Genomic DNA, 19,462 nt, shown 5'->3' with positions numbered 1-19,462 from the left:
CGTATTGAATGCATAATTAGTTTATAATCAATGGGCTACACCCAGCTGTGCGGTACATATAAGGCAGTACCATATTAAGCCGATTGGTCTAATACAGACCGTATCGTGCCGCCCACGTTTTTCATATATGTATTTATTTATTTATATAAACTCTTTATTGTATATCATAATATTTGCCAATGCGCCACCAGCCTTGGGAATTAAGATTTTATGTATCTTCAAACTGGAATATAACAATACTAAGTATGCTGTTTGGCGGTAGAATATGTGATGCGTGGATGCTAACTGGGCTCGCACATTACCTTACCACTACGTGCTAGTTGTTTCTTTATTATTTGTATACTATAATAAACATCAGTATTTTTTACATGATTCTTGAAAGTTTATACGAATTTGTATATAATATGCTATCATTTTTTGTTGGTATTTAATTAAAATAACGATACATGATCATTTAACTGTATTTAATTTACAAATCTATTTAATTGTGTGACAGACAAAAGAGTTAACGGCTTCGTTTCTTGCCGGTTCTTCGCGGTTGATTCTATATTTCGACCCAGTGAGAACAAGTGCATGAAAGTGATCGTTCGAGCGTATTTGAACAGAGCCTATTTTGATTTTGATTATAACGTGTTAAAGCCGAGATGGCCTAGTGGTTAGAGCGCGTGAATCTTAACCGATGATCGTGGGCTTAAACCCGGGCAAGCACTAATTCATCTCGTGCTTGACGGTGAAGCACGCGAGGAAACCTGCATGTGTCTAATTTCCATGAAATTCTGGCATATGTGTATTTGGAGCAGCGTGGTGGAATAAGCTCCAAACCTTTTTTAAAAAAAAAGGAGAGGAGGCCTTAGCTCAACTGTGGGACATTCACAGGCATATATATAACGTATTAATAAATAAATATATAATGTGCGGTTACTGTAGTTGTATTACGTCTGTGTGTTGAATGAGTGGGCGTATTCCATTGTTGAGAAGTTTTGTAAGCGAATGAATTAAGATCGGTAAAATGTTAACGACTCGGTTAAGATCAGCTGTGATCAATGTTGCGAACTTGGTTAATAAACATATATGTATTCTTGTTCTGACTTTGAAAAAAAAAAGGGTTTCTCAGAAAAATTGTAATGTAATTGAAATAATATTTATATTTATTTTATATTCAGAAATTTATGTTTTATTTTTTATTGCGTTTGTAACGTTGTTTGTTTTTTACATATTATAGGATGTAATGACATCATTGTCAACATCAGATTTTTATATATATTTTTGTATTGATTGAGTTTATAGTAGTTTTTGTTATAATATATATAATATTATAGTATAGTTAAAAATGACTAAGTATCTATTTCATCATTTAATTTAAAATGGGTTTAGTGCAAGATATAAGGCCGCAGAACCTGATGACCTGGGTTCGAACCCTTGGTCGGGCCAATGAAAAGTGGTTGTATTTTTCTGATAAAAATATCAGTAGCAGCTCGGAATCTAGAAGTTGAAATGTGTACAGTCCCGTGCCTCGGAAAGCATGTAAAGCCATTAATCCTGCGCCTGTCCTCGAGTGTGAGGGAACAGAGCACGCACTTATGCACTATATTATGTCCTGGACGGATCTCTCTTGTGATTGGCCGAAATCGGTCAAGAGGACATTCATCTCACGCGGGTTTTTTCATGTATATTGAAAATGCAGGGGTTTATTTGGGTAATAATTTAGTAATAGTTTTATATTATTGTGAAGATTACATTCCCATTTTGTGATTCCGAAATCGCGCCATACAAAACATATAATTAGTGTTATGTAACGTTATTTAGAAGATGTTACCTTGCTCCATTTTTATGAGCGTGAGATTACATTAACAGAGAACACTAATCGCGATTACGATAAATGCTTTAGTTATTATTATAATACAAGGACCATTATAAACGTAAAAGCTCAAATATATAAAATATAATAAGTTAATTGCACATTTGTAGCCGGCTCATGAGAAGTATCTGTTAAGTTAATTTAGAACAAAGATATGTAGCTTATATCCATAAGCTAGCTTTGTCCAAAATTGCATCCAAATCCGTTGCGTAGTTTTTGCGTGATAGAGTAACAAAGATCCATCTATTCTTCCTCAAAAACTTTCTCGATTATAATATAAGTATAATAATGATCTTAAATAAAATGTTTTTTAATTAAGATGGCCCAGTGGTTAGAACTCGTGAATCTTAACCGATGATCTGTGGTTCAATCCCGGGCAAGCACTACTGAATTTTCATGTGGTTAAATTGTGTTTATAATTCATCGCTCTCATATATAATTCATCTCGTGATTGACGGTGAAGGAAAACATCGTGAGGAAACCTGCATGTGACTAAATTTACTGAAATTCTGCCACATGTATATTCCATCAATCCGCATTGGAGCAGCGTGGTGTAAAAAGTTCCAAACCTTCTCCTTAAAAAGGAGAGGAGGCCCGAGCCCAGCAGTGGGACATTCACAGGCTGTAACTGAACTATTTGTAATAACTACACCTACACAATTCATAAGTCCTTTTTATTCTGTATCATAATTGCTTCTATAAATTATTTTATTATTAATATATTATATTTTCTTGTACATATATATATATTATTTATTAACTCAGGTATTCTTGCTATTTTTCTAATCGAAGTTCGATAGAAATTCAAAGGTCACGGTAACCAGGCAGATGTGGGTTGCGCATGCGTCAATGCACGACCTTTAAAATTTACCTACTACAGTTGTAATTACGTAACTACTGTGTAATACAATAGTAGAGTTCTGTATAATTATTAGTTGTTTACATCAATTGCATTTTGAGGAACAATATTTATAATATTATATACCTACAATGGTATTATATACCTACAAACGTATAAATTCAAAATGTTACAATGAAACGTTGCTTTCAAATTCGATCTTCAAATTGTACTTTAGTAGCAACCATCGGAGTTTTTTTCCAAAATACGTCATAGATACAAAAACTGTGTTATAATATTTTTCGCATTTTCATTTTTTATTAGTATATTATACACTTAAAGCTTAATGTAAATAATTCTTTAAAAACTTAAAATGTCTGTTTAATTGCTGGTAATTCTCTGTAAACCAAAAAATAAAAACTAAATGTGTTATAGATGGTTTTATTTTACGATGCGCACAATGGTAGATCAGGTAGTACCTTCTTAGAAGACCGGGGTCTTTTGTTTCAAAACACATGTGGCATTTGAATAGACCATATGCTTTCTTCAAATTTTAGTCTTTACTTTTGAGTACTTTTGAAATACGTGAATAAGAATATGAAATATATATAATATAAAATGCGGACGGGTGCTCAATGGATGTAATTAGCACAGGACCGGGAAAATTGGCACGCGTGTGAGGAGGCCTATGTCCAGCAGTGGATTAATGTGGGCTGAATATGATGATAATATAAAATACCTTACGTATGTATGGGTAAAATGTATGTAGATCTATAACTTCCATTAAACTTAGGAAACCACTTATCATCAGGTGGCCTGTTTGCCAACCTATCTGCCTTCTGTCTGTTTTACAGTTTCATCTTTAATACCTATAGTTGAATTGTTTGCTTGCAAGTTTTCTTAATCCAATGTTTATACGTTGTCCATGTCGCCCACAGGTACGCATAGGAATGCTGAAGCACGTGGCGGTGTCGCCGCACCGCGCGCGCGCCGACTCCGTCAGCCTCTCCTCTTCGGCCTCTTGTTGCAGTCTCGGCAGTCTCGAGAACCGGCACGACTCCGTTACCGATCTGTCGCATCGCACGGTGAGTACCATTTTCTGTATCTATCAGACCCTAGCGTTAGCTTAATCTGGAACTTCTCACCGATTGCCGAATTTGCCACTGATTGCCGAATATGTCACTGAATCGCTTGCATATATACTCTGTCGTTTCTCCTTCACCTTAGCTGGGCATATATTTATAAAACAGATACAGATTATAAATTAAAATTGCTTTAGTTCGATTTTTGGCAAAAGAAAAAGTTCCTTAAAATCATTGTTATGAGTGATTCGCTTCACAATTATTTTAAAATCGAAAAAAAACATGGTTTTTAAAATGACGCTAAATTACAAAAGGCCGTAAGTGCAAATTTTATACTTAATTATCCAAAAGAATTGAAGTATACATTTTGACATGATGGTTTTGACACAAGTTAACCAATGTCATACATTTTCCCATGACAACATACAATTTACACAGCTATCATTATTTAATAAACCGAAATGCAGTACAATAGCGTAATTGAAATCGTAACAATGGATTTGGCAACCGGTCACTTTAGTACGGGCGTTCTCAGTGTTTACTAGTTTAGTTTTATAATAGTTGACTAAATTGTTGAGGTTTAGCTTTTTGAAAGTCTATTCATAATTTCCCCTTGTCTTTTCTCATGTACTTGTGTCTCAAGGTTAAAAAATCTCACGCAGCTATTGTACAAAAATATAAATTTACGTTAGCAAAGATGGCTTTGTGTAGTCGAGGATTAATATGAACATAAGTTAAGCATATACAAAATCAGTGGTTTTTGTCCGGATTTGAACCTACGATCTCTATTTATTCTATTTACTTGTCTATCGGCTCTTAAACTTAGAAGGGAAATGAAGATGCTTAGAAAAAGTGATACTTAATACAAACATGTATAACGATGTGTGGCCCTTTTTATTATTATTTCCGCTTTAGAATCATTATTCATAATATGTATATACATAGATATATATATATATATATATATATATATATATATATATATATATATATATATATATATATATTAGATAATATATATAAAGATATGAAATTATTTTTTGCGATTAAATTACAATTGTATTTTGTATCTGTTCCTGAACGTAGTAGTCACTATTGTGTCTGGAAATCAATCTTTTTTGTTAGTTTTTGGTACAGATTATACAAATTATATTAAAGTCAGTAAGGATCTAGATTAACAGATTATTTGTGTCAGAATTCTGAGTTATTAACAATTTTGAAGTTTTATTTATTTAGAAAATGAAGCTATTGTTAACTTTTATTTAAATTGTCAAATTATTGTTTTAATATGAACGAAGTAAATAAAAAAACTTTATTTGAATATTAGCTGAATATGATGTAGAGGGAATGGGAATTTTATCTAAGGGGATTCGTCGAAATTAAAAAAAAAACGCGCTTCTTGACAAATGCATATTATAACATCGATCGTTGCATTAAATTAATATAAACATTGAATTCAATTGTCACACAGATTGTACAATAATAGTCTAAACGTTTCAATCAAATATAGTTATAATTACCTTTCTCTAAGAGCGAAAGTTGTATGAATGAACTTCACTTTCTCGTTACTAATGACAGTGTTTCCTTTATTCTTTGCGATTATGTTTTTATATCATTTGTACTATCGTGAGAAAAACCTAAAGGCACAGAGGCAGGAAACCGTACACCAGTATTGATACGAGATATTTAAATTATATTAAATGTGTGTTCACCTTATCATTATCATTGATGTTTGGGGATCTTAACTTCTGTTTACAATCAGTGCAATCGATTTTGGTATCTATTAAAAAAACTATAAAGGATAAATTCCATTGCAATAATACAAAGAATTACCTAACGTAACTGGTATTAAATATTTGTATAAGCAGGTATAAAGTTCTTTACTTTAAATTTATATTTGCAAATATTTTATGTAAATTGATTCGAATATGTTTTGCAATTATCTGATAAAGCTTCAACCAATAAAAATTATTTTTTCAAGTTTTGCATTTCGGTTAATAGCGGTTTATTATTTAGATAAAAAATATTCAGAAAATATTAAAATATTTGTTTTCGTTTTTTAAAAAAATTAGTTTATTTCAATTAAAAATTTAATATTTGCAAATAAACTTATCAAATTATTATTTTTTGACTTTAGAACTACCAGAAAGGCTTTGGCGCTTTATTAAACCATTAGCTTTATGATTTTATTAATTCCTTGTGAATAAACTCGTATGTATATATGTTAGAAAGTGATATGCGAAAATAACTACTGTCTACTTATAAATAAAAGTCAACTTTTTCGTTCGAGTCGCACAAAGCAACACACGTATAAAATACAGGGACGCCCCTAACCCATTACGAGGAAATTAATTATTACAATAAACTTTTTGTTGGCTTTCATATGAACACAATATGATCCCAGACGGTACGATTCCCATGTCGTGAACAATCGAGAAATCATCCGCTATCTGAGTCGGCCATCGCTAATTAATATGGCACTTTGGGTAATATGGCGTCCGAACAATGCCGAAATCGTCTTATTGTCAGATAATTCTCATTGCTTCAAGGAATGCAATATCTCATTAAATTAAAAATAATAAAATGTAATTTATTAAGGTTATATACTTCGTGCTGTTAAAGTTATTTTAATCTGTATTCTGAAATTAATTAAAAACATATTTTTTTAAATAAAAATTGTTATAATGATACTCGGGATCGAGAGATGGCTTCGATATAAACTTTAGAAATGTATATTAAATGACAATTAAATGTATATTTATATGTTTGGAAATAAATAATTATGCATTTTTTATCTGTAAAGTAAAAGTCATTGTCCTCATATCTTGAGGTATGTAACTTTTAAAAATTCATGTCGTCATTTTATATGTGATGAGCTCTGTATTCCTTAAAGACACGCAACGTTGCAAGCATACCAATTAAATACGACCCTCGTGATTATGCTAATTACACGGAACACCGTAAAATATCTGAAGACTGCTAATAGTAACTCTTAGAAGTTTACAACGGAAGCGTTGTGACAATATTGTAATTATAAATAATATCATGGAGTAAAAATAACGGTGTTTTATTAAAAATAACGTTAGTTACGTTGCGAATTGCTATATAAAAAATCTTTTAATGAAAAAAATATAAGCTCAAAATAAATCAATCATTTGATACACATTAATAGTAAATTATATATACAATATTATATCATTAAATTATAATTTCACTATAATTTTTATTTTGAGACGTATAGGTACGGATAAGAAAAAAAAACTATATCTGCATCTGCAATTTAAAAAATTACGAAATGTTCGTTTAGTGACTCAAATTTTTATTCCATCTTTTTCACTGGGAGGATATTAAATAAACTACCTGTTCTATTACTGTCATGTTTTTTTTTTTAAGTTGGAAGATGGACGTGCAGATTGGCCACCTGATGGTAAATGGCCACTATCGCCAATAGACATTGGCGTTGTAAAGTATATTGACTATTTCTTACATCGTCAATATGCTGCTAACCTTGGAAACTAAGATGTTATGTCACTTGTACCTTTACCTATGGTTACATCAACTCTAAGTAACAGTCACAGTAACAGCCTGTTAATGTCCCACTGCTGGGCTAAGGCCTCTTCTCCCTTTTGAGGAGAAGGTTTGGAGCTTATTCCACCACGCTGCTCCAATGCGGGTTGGTAGAATACACATGTGGCAGAATTTCAATGAAATTAGACACATGCAGGTTTCCTCACGATGTTTTCCTTTTGTATACCGTTAAGCACGAGATGAATTATAAACACAAATTAAGCACATGAAAATTCAGTGGTGCTTGCCCGGGTTTGAACCCACGATCATCGGTTAAGATTCACGCGTTCTTACCACTAGGCCATCTCGGCTTCAACTCTGAGTGAGTTAATGTAATTTACACCCTTTAAACCGAAACAAAACAATACTAAGTATTGCTGTGTGGCGGTTGAATACGCGATGAATGGGTGGTACCAACCCAGACGACTTGCAAAAAGCTCTACAACTAAGTAAATAAACTGTCTGTCTTTTAATAAACAGTCAAGTTTTTATTTTCACATTGTATAAACCAGTTATATTATGTTACTTATTGAACAATAATCTATGTTCCCAAGCTTTTATATAGAAATGTCACTAAATACGCTCATAGAGATGTAAATATCATTGAGGTCTTTAATTATTTCTGAACGAAGATCATTTATTTATTTTGTTCATTTATATAATGATTTTGTAATATAATTTTATTTGTTCTCCCTAAAAATAACTTTCAGTAATTTCGATTTATGATTGTAAAATTAATATTTCTTTTAAATTAAATAATTGCATATAAATTACGAAGAACACTTACAAATTAACAGTAGATATTGTATGGTTGATAAATAATTGTTTAGTCTCGATATTCCATGTACGCTTTATCTTTTATATAAGTGGCATATGAGAATAAACAAATATGTCCCACTTGCCTTGTTTACATGTCTGCTTATTACGTTAGCTTATATACTTCATGTAATGTTTACGTGCACATGTTTCGAATTGTGCGTAAGACCATTACTTAAGTGGAGATTAAATTAAACGTCTATATATATACATATATATGTATAACTGTTTTCACGTGCGCTGTTATTCGTCGTCGTCGTCTGTTCAGATGAAGGGGCATAAAAAAAACTCCGCTTTAAGAATAAAAAAAACGTCCTAGCTTGGGGCTCGAGCTGGCTTCATACAACATAGTTTTGACAGTCCACATTTTATCTCATATAAAACGATTCAATAAATGATTTAAGGCAAACAACAGCAAAATAAAATACTCCTTATTTAAGCTGTTTGATATGTTTATGAGACAATGAAAAAAAAACTATTAATATTTCAATTCGAATTCTAAAAAAATTATGAAAGTTTTGTTATCAAATAAAATTAGAATATAATTGCACTTTTATCACATAAGAAAGTTATTTTATTATGCATTTAAGATTATATTGATAAAGTAGGATTATTATTGCTATGGAAGTATATAAAAGCATGTGCACACTAGTGTTACCATAATTTTAATTAATAGTGCGAGACACGAATTATTATTTTGATAAAAAAATTATACTATGTGTAAGTATTATTGGCTTAGAAAATAAGATAAACGTAAGTATTATTTTAATTGATGTACGTAATTATGGTTCGAATCTGATTTGCAACGTTTCTAGCTGTAACGTCACAAAACAATCGTCTCTGATGGAAAAATTCCACGCCTGAAAATACGTTTAACTTCGTATAGCATAAAGCCTGTTTCGTACTGTTTTTAAAACACTTATTAATTTATCGATATAATAGCGAGACTGTCTCTTTAGAACGGGTAGCGTGGTAGCCTCGAATGAAGTTTCCCACGCCCGCTATGACATCTGCACCCAAGATAATGCATTGTTCTTACTTATTACTGTAATTACTCGTCTTACTCTAACATATCATATATTGAGTTAAGGGAATTTAAACCTTAGTGAAATATAATTAAGACACTTCTTTCATCATATGTCTGATTGGAATTGTAATGTTTTTTAGAACGATGTGTGTTATTTTTCCGTGTAATACTTTGTTACAATTTTCATTTAATTTCACTTGATATAACATGGCTGCACATTATTAAAAAAAGTGTTTACTTAAGATATTTTTCATTGAAAATTATCTTAAGTAAGCATATCTGCCGCATTGAATTAAAATATAAAAATTACAATTGTTAAATCATAAAGATGCAAAATATAATTGTTACCTAATACCAGTAACAAAAATAACCAACACATAACTATTCTATTTACTCTCATATCTGCACGTATTCTTTATGAACACTAAAAGCAATAGCATGCAATAATTTACTTAATCCTTATTGTTATAAGGGCGCTTTTTACGTCCATGATGTGTGTGAAACAATACTCGGCAATAGTTTGCGGAAGTGACGTAGCTTCCGCCATCACACGTGACGTACCAGAGAAATTATATGATACATGATTAATGGTATAATCATGTTTGTTACGATAAAACGCATACAAATTGCATAGTTAATTTTATATGCACTGATGATTTTCCGATTATGAAGATCCTTATTTTCTCTACCCGAAATAGTTTTTGAAAGCGAGCTTGGTATTGCGACTTGGTGGTAGGGTCTTGATTTGGTCAAAGTCGAATTCATCTCATGTCGTACCTACGTCGTTACACGTATTTACGACTTACCAACGAGACCAGGACCCCCTGGTGGTAGGGTGTTGTGGAAGCCCGGCTATGTACCTATCCTCCACTTATCAGATATTACACCGCCAAACAGCAAGAAGTTTAGATGTGTTCTGGTTTGAAGGGTGAATGTGAAAGTTTTGAAGTTGGGTTTTTGAATGAAAATTAAATTTAAATATTAACAAATCGAGACACGATTTAATCTATTTTTGTTTGAATATTATGTATGTACTCGTATTTTATTATTTAATATAATTTCTTGGAATACAAAGAGATATAAATAAAGTTATATTTTTTTGTTATATACAATACTAAAACAGTTAGTAGTATATAATGATATCAAATAATCAACCTACATTTCAAAATTAAATTTCCAATAAGGATTTAAAAGGCCTTCGCCACGGTCGTTCATCAAACATCGTTCAATGCCGCACCGAGTGCTGCGCATGCGCTGAATATATCATCTCACGGATGTAGCAGGTGGGTTATTAGTTTATTGACATATCCCTTTGAATATTTAAAACTTGTTACAGAGATGGGAACTATTGAGCATTTTAAAGAACTATTATAATTTTCTATTAGTAGTTGTCTATGGACGTCTAGAGGTTCGTGATTTATATATAACGCAAAATGTATATAAGTTGAACAAATAATATATAATAATAATAATTAAAAAAATATTATGAGATAGCAGTCAAGCAGAGTTCACTGGTGGTAGGGCTTTGTGCAAGCTCGTCTGGGTAGTTACCACCCACTCATCAGATATTCTACTTTAAAACAGCAATACTTGATATTGTTGTGTTCCGGTTTGAAGGGTGAGTGAGCCAGTGTAATTACAGGCACAAGGGCCATAAAATCTTAGTTCCCAAGGTTGGTGGCGCATTGGCTATGTAAGCGATGGTTGACATTTCTTACAATGCCAATGTCTAAGGGCGTTTGGTGACCACTTACCATCAGGTGGCCCATATGCTCCTTCCTATTCTATAAAAAAAAGCAGTCAAATCAAAATATATTTATTCAAATAGACTTTTACAAGTACTTATGAATCGTCATGCTTTACCACTGGTTTGGAATCCATACCGAGAAGAACCGGCAAGAACTCCGTAGTTATTTTACTTTTTTACGAAATACAAATTTGTATATCAATCATTCAATCCACACATTTCTGTCAGACATATATTCAGTACATGTTCGAATACATACAGAATTATCACACGGATAATGAGTATGTTCGAGGGAAATTATAAAACGTTTAAATATGTATTTAAATACATATTACTATATCAACTTCAAACCAATATAAAGGGATTTTTAATGAATGGTATCAAGTGAAAAAATCAAACCAAATATGACGTCGTTGGCTGGCTTATTTTTTCTAATTCGATTTCCAACGAAAAATAAAATCTGCCTTTTAAATTACTTGTCCTAAAATACACTTATGTGTATTTAAATAGACGTAAACGCACTTAACAGTAAAAAAATATTTTTTTCTATAAAATTTAGCATTCAAAAGCTCCGATGATAACAATAGGCCATAACGCATAACCGACGGTTAATAATAAATAACTGTAATGCGTCAGAGTTGCGTCACGCATACGATACGTGATGTCATGTGCGCGAGCGCATTGCAATGTCTTTGATGCATGCTGGATGCTTTTATCATTTCAACTTTTATGTATAAATAACAATCCGAAAATGACGGGTCAAAGGTCATCGTTACTGTAGTTAGGTTAGAAAACATTTCATTATTGAGCAAAGGTCATTTCCTGTTTATGAGAAAAAATGCAACTTTCACGGCGATAACACGCCACCACAATATATATCCTCTTGCTTTGCAGAGTACGAGGTGTTTAATAAATAAATGTAGCGCGTAAAATTAAATTTGTTTCGGTTTATAATTAAGAAGAACTTAGGTCACCTAGTAAAATGGAACACGAGGTTTTTAAATAATGGACAAGGACATTTTGAGGGAACATTTATAATTTCTGTAACCTATAGGTCGTGATTGATTTTATATTCGATAGTTCTTAGTACATTATATAATTCGTTTTAAATCAAAATTTATTATGAGAGCGGATATGAAATAAAAAATAATGAAAATGACATACAACGTCAACAGCAAATATTATGTAGCTTATAAAGCTGTAGTTAAAGACCAATGAATTGTTATACGAGTACAAAGTTGTTCAGGATGATATCTAATACTTAGAAGAATTCTTTATAATATAATTATACATATAAGACGCTATTACATAATATGTATATAATACTTTCTTGTAAGCGTTTTATTTGGAAATTTGGAAGCCTATCATCTTAACTGTTCATGCTCAGCTTATTCAAAGTATTTGTTGAGATCTGTACAAAGAGGTTGATTAGTTCAGTAACAATAAGTTTATTAATATGCATTTCGTAATTAGGCTGAGAGCGAGATATGTTATCTCGGGCATGCGCACTTGTTCTAAGAAATCATAATAGACGCCACTACAAATTGTAAATGCAGTCAGTTTCAATAGAATTTGAACTAAATAAAAACATTGTACATATTTATATTAAAAATACAAGTATAATGAACGGCGTACCAAAACAAGCAATATACAAAGGTTGAGTGATCCAGTGTAATTACAGGCACAAGGGACATAACATCTTAGTTCCCAAGGTAGGTGGGATATTGGTAATGTAAGCGATGGGTAACATTTCTTACAATGCCAATATCTATGGCCAATATGCTCGTCCGAAATTATATATATTATTTATACAATTATACAAGATAGCACTGATCGTAGTAAATAAAAAGTCTTTAAAAATATTGATGAACATCTTAGCGCTCGGTACACAGTGGGCTCAGTGAGACTCCAGACAGACGAGTAAGCGTAAGATTTCGAGCGTCAGATGACGTCATCATAAGATTTCGAGCGTCAATTGACGTGTACCTTGTGTCGTCACAGCATTTTTAATTAATTTTAGGAGTCAATGTACAAAAGCGTAATAAATATTTTCGTAAAATATTGTCTGTATAAATAAATCGTTTTGACGTGTACGATAATTTTCATTGGAGGGTATAAAAACATTTCAAATTTCACGTGTCAATGCGAACAAGACACAATGACTTGGTAATTTAATGTTATGTAATAAATACGGTAGGTAAATGATTCACTGCTGAAAAAGCGTTCCTATCAATGTGGTGTTTGTGTTTATATTTGACATTGTTTTGTAAAAATTAAACATAAAAATTATATAACGACATCATTAGTTTAGCGCAATAATAATTATAATTATATATTAATTATACAATAAGCATAATTACGATTCACGGTCGCAATTGCCCTTAGCGGGTTTAGATAACCTTTGATGTCGGTTGCGCTTGCGCACGCACTACGTTTGCAGCTCCAAGCGTTATCGGAAGTTTATTATACAGCGGTTCTATTAACTTAACTATAACTAGTAATGTTACATCGATACAAATTGTATCGATATATTATTATTTTGAAGGTAAACACTACATAAATAAGGATAATGGTACCTTTTTTTTTACGCTGGAAAAACGCATTACGCGTTTCCCCCACGGGAACAGTGGGGGGGTATGTGGGGCTCGCCGATGTCCGAGGCGCCGAGTGCGCCCCGAACAACGTAATACCCACTAAAAACCAGCGGTACCCTTTCCGTCATAACGAGGACGTCACGGGATCGCTTGCGCATGCTACCGCGACGCTCTGACGGGTGGCCTGCGTATGCAGGCCTCCATTCTCTATGGGGATTACCAGGGTACTGAGAACCCCCTAGCCCCAGCGACGCCTATTGCGGCGGAGGGAGAAGGTGCGCATAGCGCCTCATTCTTCTCCCCAGTCTTCTTCGGCGGAGCAGGTTTGCAGCGGCGTCCTCTTCCCGCTCCCGCTCCGCGGCCTCCTTCTGCGACATGCTCGGCAAGGAGAGGTCTCCGCCGACAACTGCCGCCGGAGAAAGCCTCTGGGGCCCCAAGGATAATGGTACCTACGAAATATCGGAATTTGTCTAGATGATATTTTTTTATTTTTGTTGTATTTAAAAAAAAATTAAAACTATCATTAACATTTTAAAGCTATCTTTCATACTGAAAGATGAAGTAATATGCTCTGTGCACAAGTACACCGGAGACGAACACCTCGGTTTAGAAAGTTGACTATAATAGGCGTATATTAGTCCTTTCAGTACGATAACGACATTCTGATACGTATAATAAATTTAATCGATTTCCTATTATATAAGCACTTAAGACTTCCTGTAGGTATCTGGCGTTATTATCTTTGACAAACGTTCCGTTATTGCGAGCGATTGGGTAAAGATTTTGATACACATTCACTTAAGGTAACTTTCTCTGAGGAAATGGCCACACAATTTTATTATGGTGTGGTTTTAACGATTTAACAATAAAATTTATTTGTCGCTGACGCCAATCATTGTATTTAATAGCCTTTCTCTCAAGGTTATTTTTTATTTCAATGTTAAATGAGAGGTATGTTTTGTATGTTAAAGCGTTACGGAGTTTCTCGCCATTCATTTGATGATATCCTCCTAACCAATTTGAGACTATCAAACTGTGAGTGACATATTAAACAGCACGAGTGTGTCCTCAATCTCAAGTGTCCTGTAATCCGACGGGATGGCGTCGGACTCGAAAGAGTTCAGGCGCAAGATATACAAGTTTTGCGAGTTATGTGACCTTAAATACTAATATTTTGTTGAGAGATAATCCCAAGATGTTTTTATTTGGCCCTTGTCTCGGTCTTTTATTCTAAGGCGTCAGATTATGGAGCTTTATAAGCTAACCAGTATTCCAATAAGGTAGTAATTTTAGTATCGGATGACGTTACACAATCCATAACGAAATATTAAAATGCCCATTTTTTTGTTTGCTGTTACATTCTGTTATCATTATGCAAAGTATGAAGTCGAATAAGAAACCGAGTTATACCTTTGTTTATTATTTATTTTATTGATAATTTAACGAATAGAATTTAATAAAAATATTTGTTCGGCTAATCATTAATCGTTAGCTTGTTTCTATCATATTTATTTATTTTTAAGGAACTTGCAATGTAAGTCACGTTTTGTCATTTCGATACTAACGAATCGTACTTCATTAATTTATCGATAAATTTCCATCACTAACCCGGATGAGGGCCGTAGGGTGGCGGGCCCTTTATTCGCGGTCAATTTAGTGAGAGCACGGCTCTCACCGGATGTCCCATTGTGCGCCCGTGTCCGGATATCCAGAATCAATCTTTATGGTGTTGCTAGATTGATCATGATTATAATGCATTGTGTATTTATTAGAAATCTTTTTTGTTTTTCGAATTGCAATGTATTTGCATTGCATTTAGCATGCATTGCAGGTAGGACATGAAAAAACATTTATTATAGTGTTTATAATTTAAAGCCAAATGGAATATAAAATGAAAAAATTATGTCTATTTGTCTAAGATTCTATCGATCGATATCTTAGGTTAGTGTTATGTTTTATTCTGTTCAAGATGCGTAGTAATTATTTTATAACTTGTTAAAATGGATTGGTTGTCTGTTGTCCAATCAAGCGCATATGACTCGACGGTTTCTTATTAAAATTAATATTGGTAATTAAAACGACACTATTTTCTACCGGGATAGCTATTAAAAGTATAAGCTGTGATCATCTAGCATATACGTTTATTATTTCGGCATTGACATTTATGAAATAGTAACGAAATGGTTTTATTTAGTTTTAGGGACATAAAGAATAAGATACTTTAAACAATTTAATATTCATGTAACGTCAGAGCAAGTGAAGTGGCACGCGTCAGCTCGTGACCTCGCCATTCCAAGAAATGTCCATACTCCATAACCACCGGGCGGTTTGCATATTGCACAATCCGGGTTTGTTTTACTATTATTATTAAAAAAAAATATTTACCAAATTATTGAAGTACAAAAGGGTCCTTAGAAATAAGAATTATTATTAGAATAAGCTCCAAACCTGCTCCTCAAAAGGGAGAGGAGGCCTTAGCCCAGCAGTGGGACGTTAACAAGCTGTTACTGTACTGTATTGAGGAAATGTCAGACGAATGACTGACTATGTCTAAAAGTGAGCTTCGATGAAGCCTTTCTGATGTATACAGGAAGTTGTTCCAAAGTCTAACAGCATGAAAAGTGAAAGAATTAGAATTAAAACTAGATCTTTGAATAGCAACCGATAGTAAGGTCATTCGAGTTTATCTGCGACATTTTCAATTAGCAGTAGGGCTCGTTTGTAAGAACAATTTCGAAACTTACCGCAGAAAACGGTCGTGAAATATCAGAAAGTGATATGCGACATTGAGCATAATAATCATAACATTTCATAAATACACGCATCAAAATAGTGTGTCGCCATAACTCGATTGTCAAAATTTCACGGGTGAGTAATGAAGTGTTCTTAAAGAACAGCAGATTTCATTTCTATTGGGATTGAACAGTCGGATTTTTTAAATAAGTTAGAGGTAAATGAATTGGGCTTATTGATTTAAAAATTTTAGTAACTTATAATTTGTAAGTTTTTCGTTTTATCGTTTCTTAAAAAATATTCAATGAGGCCTCTCTCTCTGAGCAACTTATTCCATTTTGAATTATTGTTATTTAAAATATCACTTTCAATAAATCCATTAGAGTTTTAATGATATATAAAAAATTTAAAAAAAATTGTAGGATTTTATTTTTAGTGCCTAATTGTAAAGTCTTTAATGCTTGGAAAATCACAGGAATATATAAATGTATTCAGAATAAAACCCAGTTTTAAAGGTTTAATGTTATACGCTCTGTAAGTACGTCACTTGCTATCTCAGTACCACAATCGACCTTGCTTTCGCTGGTGCCTTAGCTTTCATTGCGGAGCAAGGTATGCTACCATGTCATACTATCAACTTAACAAAATTCAATCATAACTCAATGTGTTGTTTTATAAGTTATCGCGACATGGTTGTCAGGACTATGACATCGTTTACAACTTTGTCACAATTTACATTGCGGTGAAATACATCAAAACATTAAGCTAATGTTTTGATAGGTTAACGTGATAAGGTTCTATAGCGTTTCTAAATAACTATAGTTGTGATGTGAAAATTCATAGCGATTTAAGTTTAAACTGTCTTCTCTTATGTAATTAGTCACTTTAATCGTGTATTATTACATCTCCATCAAGACAATGATTTTACTTCATCATTATTATCTTATGTAGAGCAAGACATTTGTATGTTTCTATATGTGACAAATAAAGAAATAAAATAATAATTATAAATGATAAAGTCTAGAATCAAGTGTACAAAATTTAAGCTTAATCGGTTGTGTGGAACAGCCTTAAAAATTAACATGAGATTAGACCCGCACATACTAGTTGGTATTTGAATTATCTGAAAGAAAATAAGTCAGTAGTGACTTATTTTTATTTGTATTAGGTTAGTTATCTAATGCGCGTGTAGTGTCCGTGTGTGACATCATTATACGTATAAACCTTATAAGGAAAATTAGACGTGAATCACACGATTACGTGTTGAATTTCCTAATAAAATATTAAGCGCTCGTAATTAATTCAATTAAAATTATCAAATCGAATTCGTGTACAGTTATACGTACTTTTTTATTTCGGCTGTATGCAATTAAACAATTGCATTTTTTGTTACATTCGACAATCTACATATTATTTGGTTATTTCAGTATTGAATTGGTTAAATATTTTCCACATTCAAATCTTCTAGTTTCTATCCTATTACGGTAGGGTAAGTCATGATTATTGTTGCTAAATAAATATCAAACGAATCGATAGAAAATACGGGTCAAAATAGTGTACCGCTGGATGTCTTTTATTAATATTCAACAAGTGGGTTGCAAATAGTGTTTACGGAGTAGTTCTGAACCTGCAATATGAGATACATATTTTCTAATCAATAAATAGATAATTAATAACGTAACATAAGTGACATAATCGCAGAGTTCCGTATTTCGCTGCAACCTTTGCGATACAATTTTCCCAGAAATGTCGCAAGGATTCGAATATCAGCGTCGATTGAAATATATTCCAAGAATGCGTTTCAATAAATACAGTTATAAAATAAATAAAAAATCAAAGATCACGATTCGAATTAATCTACGATTAAGGAAATATGGAACGGTTTCATTTTAAATCGATGTCAATGACACATCGATTTACGTCAGTGAGAAATATCATAAGTACCAATCATACAAAGAAAATCATCTTAGCGCAATGATATCGGTCTTCGCTGATTATCGTGGACTCGATATTTACATAAGTATTTTAATCGTAATCTTTGTTACAGCTCGTTACCAATAGATCGCGAAGGGAAGATTATTATTGGATATAATGAATAAAATATATAATATTGCACAGCTACTTATCTAATAATATTATATAATATAAAAAGTTCAGCCGATATGGGCTGCATCTTCTTCTCCTAGTTTTATGTATATTGGTTTACTATTTTTTTCAGTTTGGCATTTTTAAAAAAGTCTCCTTTATTGGTATAAATTTATTAGATTTAAATTATTGGAAACAACAATTTCAAGGCAAAGTCTAGTTATCAACCCTTTCGTCCAGTTGCACTTTAAGGGCCAGTAATACACAACACAATGGAACAGCACAGTGTACATATGTGTAAATACAACCAGAAAACAATAGACGCTATATGTATTAAAATAATATTATTTACACTTGTTATATGGTTTCTTCGATAATTATAAATAATAAATGTTTTTGGTGTTTCGATCAACTATACAGAACCCAAAACATTATATTAGATATAGAATATTCTGGTATTCTATTATAGTTTAGTTCCAAAGAATGGTCACGGTACGCTTGTCACCCGGAATGCACGCATCGGCGCCTGCGCAGATCCAACGTGACGATATTAAAACTACTGTGACTGTCGACTTCCAGTTACATTGTAATTATATACCTACTTTTTTTAAATTATATACCATTTACAGCCTTATTTATAGGCATTGCTCAGCGACTGTTCAGTTAAACACTATTTTCTCTCTAATTTAATTAATTTTAAATGTAATTTGTCATTCTGACTAATTGTATCCCGGTATAATGATTACTGTAAGTTACGAAATTTACCGCAGAACACGAAATTGTCAGAAGGTGATATGCGACGTTGACTATAATAATAATTATAACATTTAAATACATCAAGATAAGCTCGCAATTCTGTTATCAAATTTTCACGCGTGGTAATGATCCCTTACAGAATAGAATTACTGATTTGTTTTATCTTAATTTTTTTTTATTACGACTATGTCTCATGTTAATGATATTTATATATTTTCTAAGATTATATATAAATGGCTAATTGCCCCTTTCGACTTCGTCCACACGAAATTTATAAAAAAATAATGCCACTCATTTCTCCACTTAAAGATTGGATTTCCAAAAATCTTTTGTTAGATTGTTAACGTTATAAAATAAAC

The 19,462-nt window shown here is 32.5% G+C and overlaps 1 protein-coding gene across 1 annotated transcript in view; it reads left to right on the top strand.

Annotated features, from left to right (window-relative positions):
- Positions 1-19,462, top strand: part of LOC126781235 (uncharacterized) — a 66,630-nt gene that overhangs the window by 24,726 nt on the left and 22,442 nt on the right. Inside the window, exon 2 of the mRNA XM_050506125.1 lies at positions 3,635-3,781. Within this exon, the coding sequence (XP_050362082.1) occupies positions 3,647-3,781 (135 nt within the window). The 5' untranslated portion in view covers positions 3,635-3,646. The remainder of the gene's footprint in view (positions 1-3,634; positions 3,782-19,462) is intronic.

The sequence above is a fragment of the Nymphalis io genome, chromosome 3, assembly GCF_905147045.1.
Source record: "Nymphalis io chromosome 3, ilAglIoxx1.1, whole genome shotgun sequence".
In the NCBI taxonomy this organism is placed as follows: Eukaryota; Metazoa; Arthropoda; class Insecta; order Lepidoptera; family Nymphalidae; genus Nymphalis; species Nymphalis io.
The sequence above is the reverse complement of the archived record's forward strand: the minus strand, read 5'-3'. Positions and strand labels throughout refer to the sequence as shown.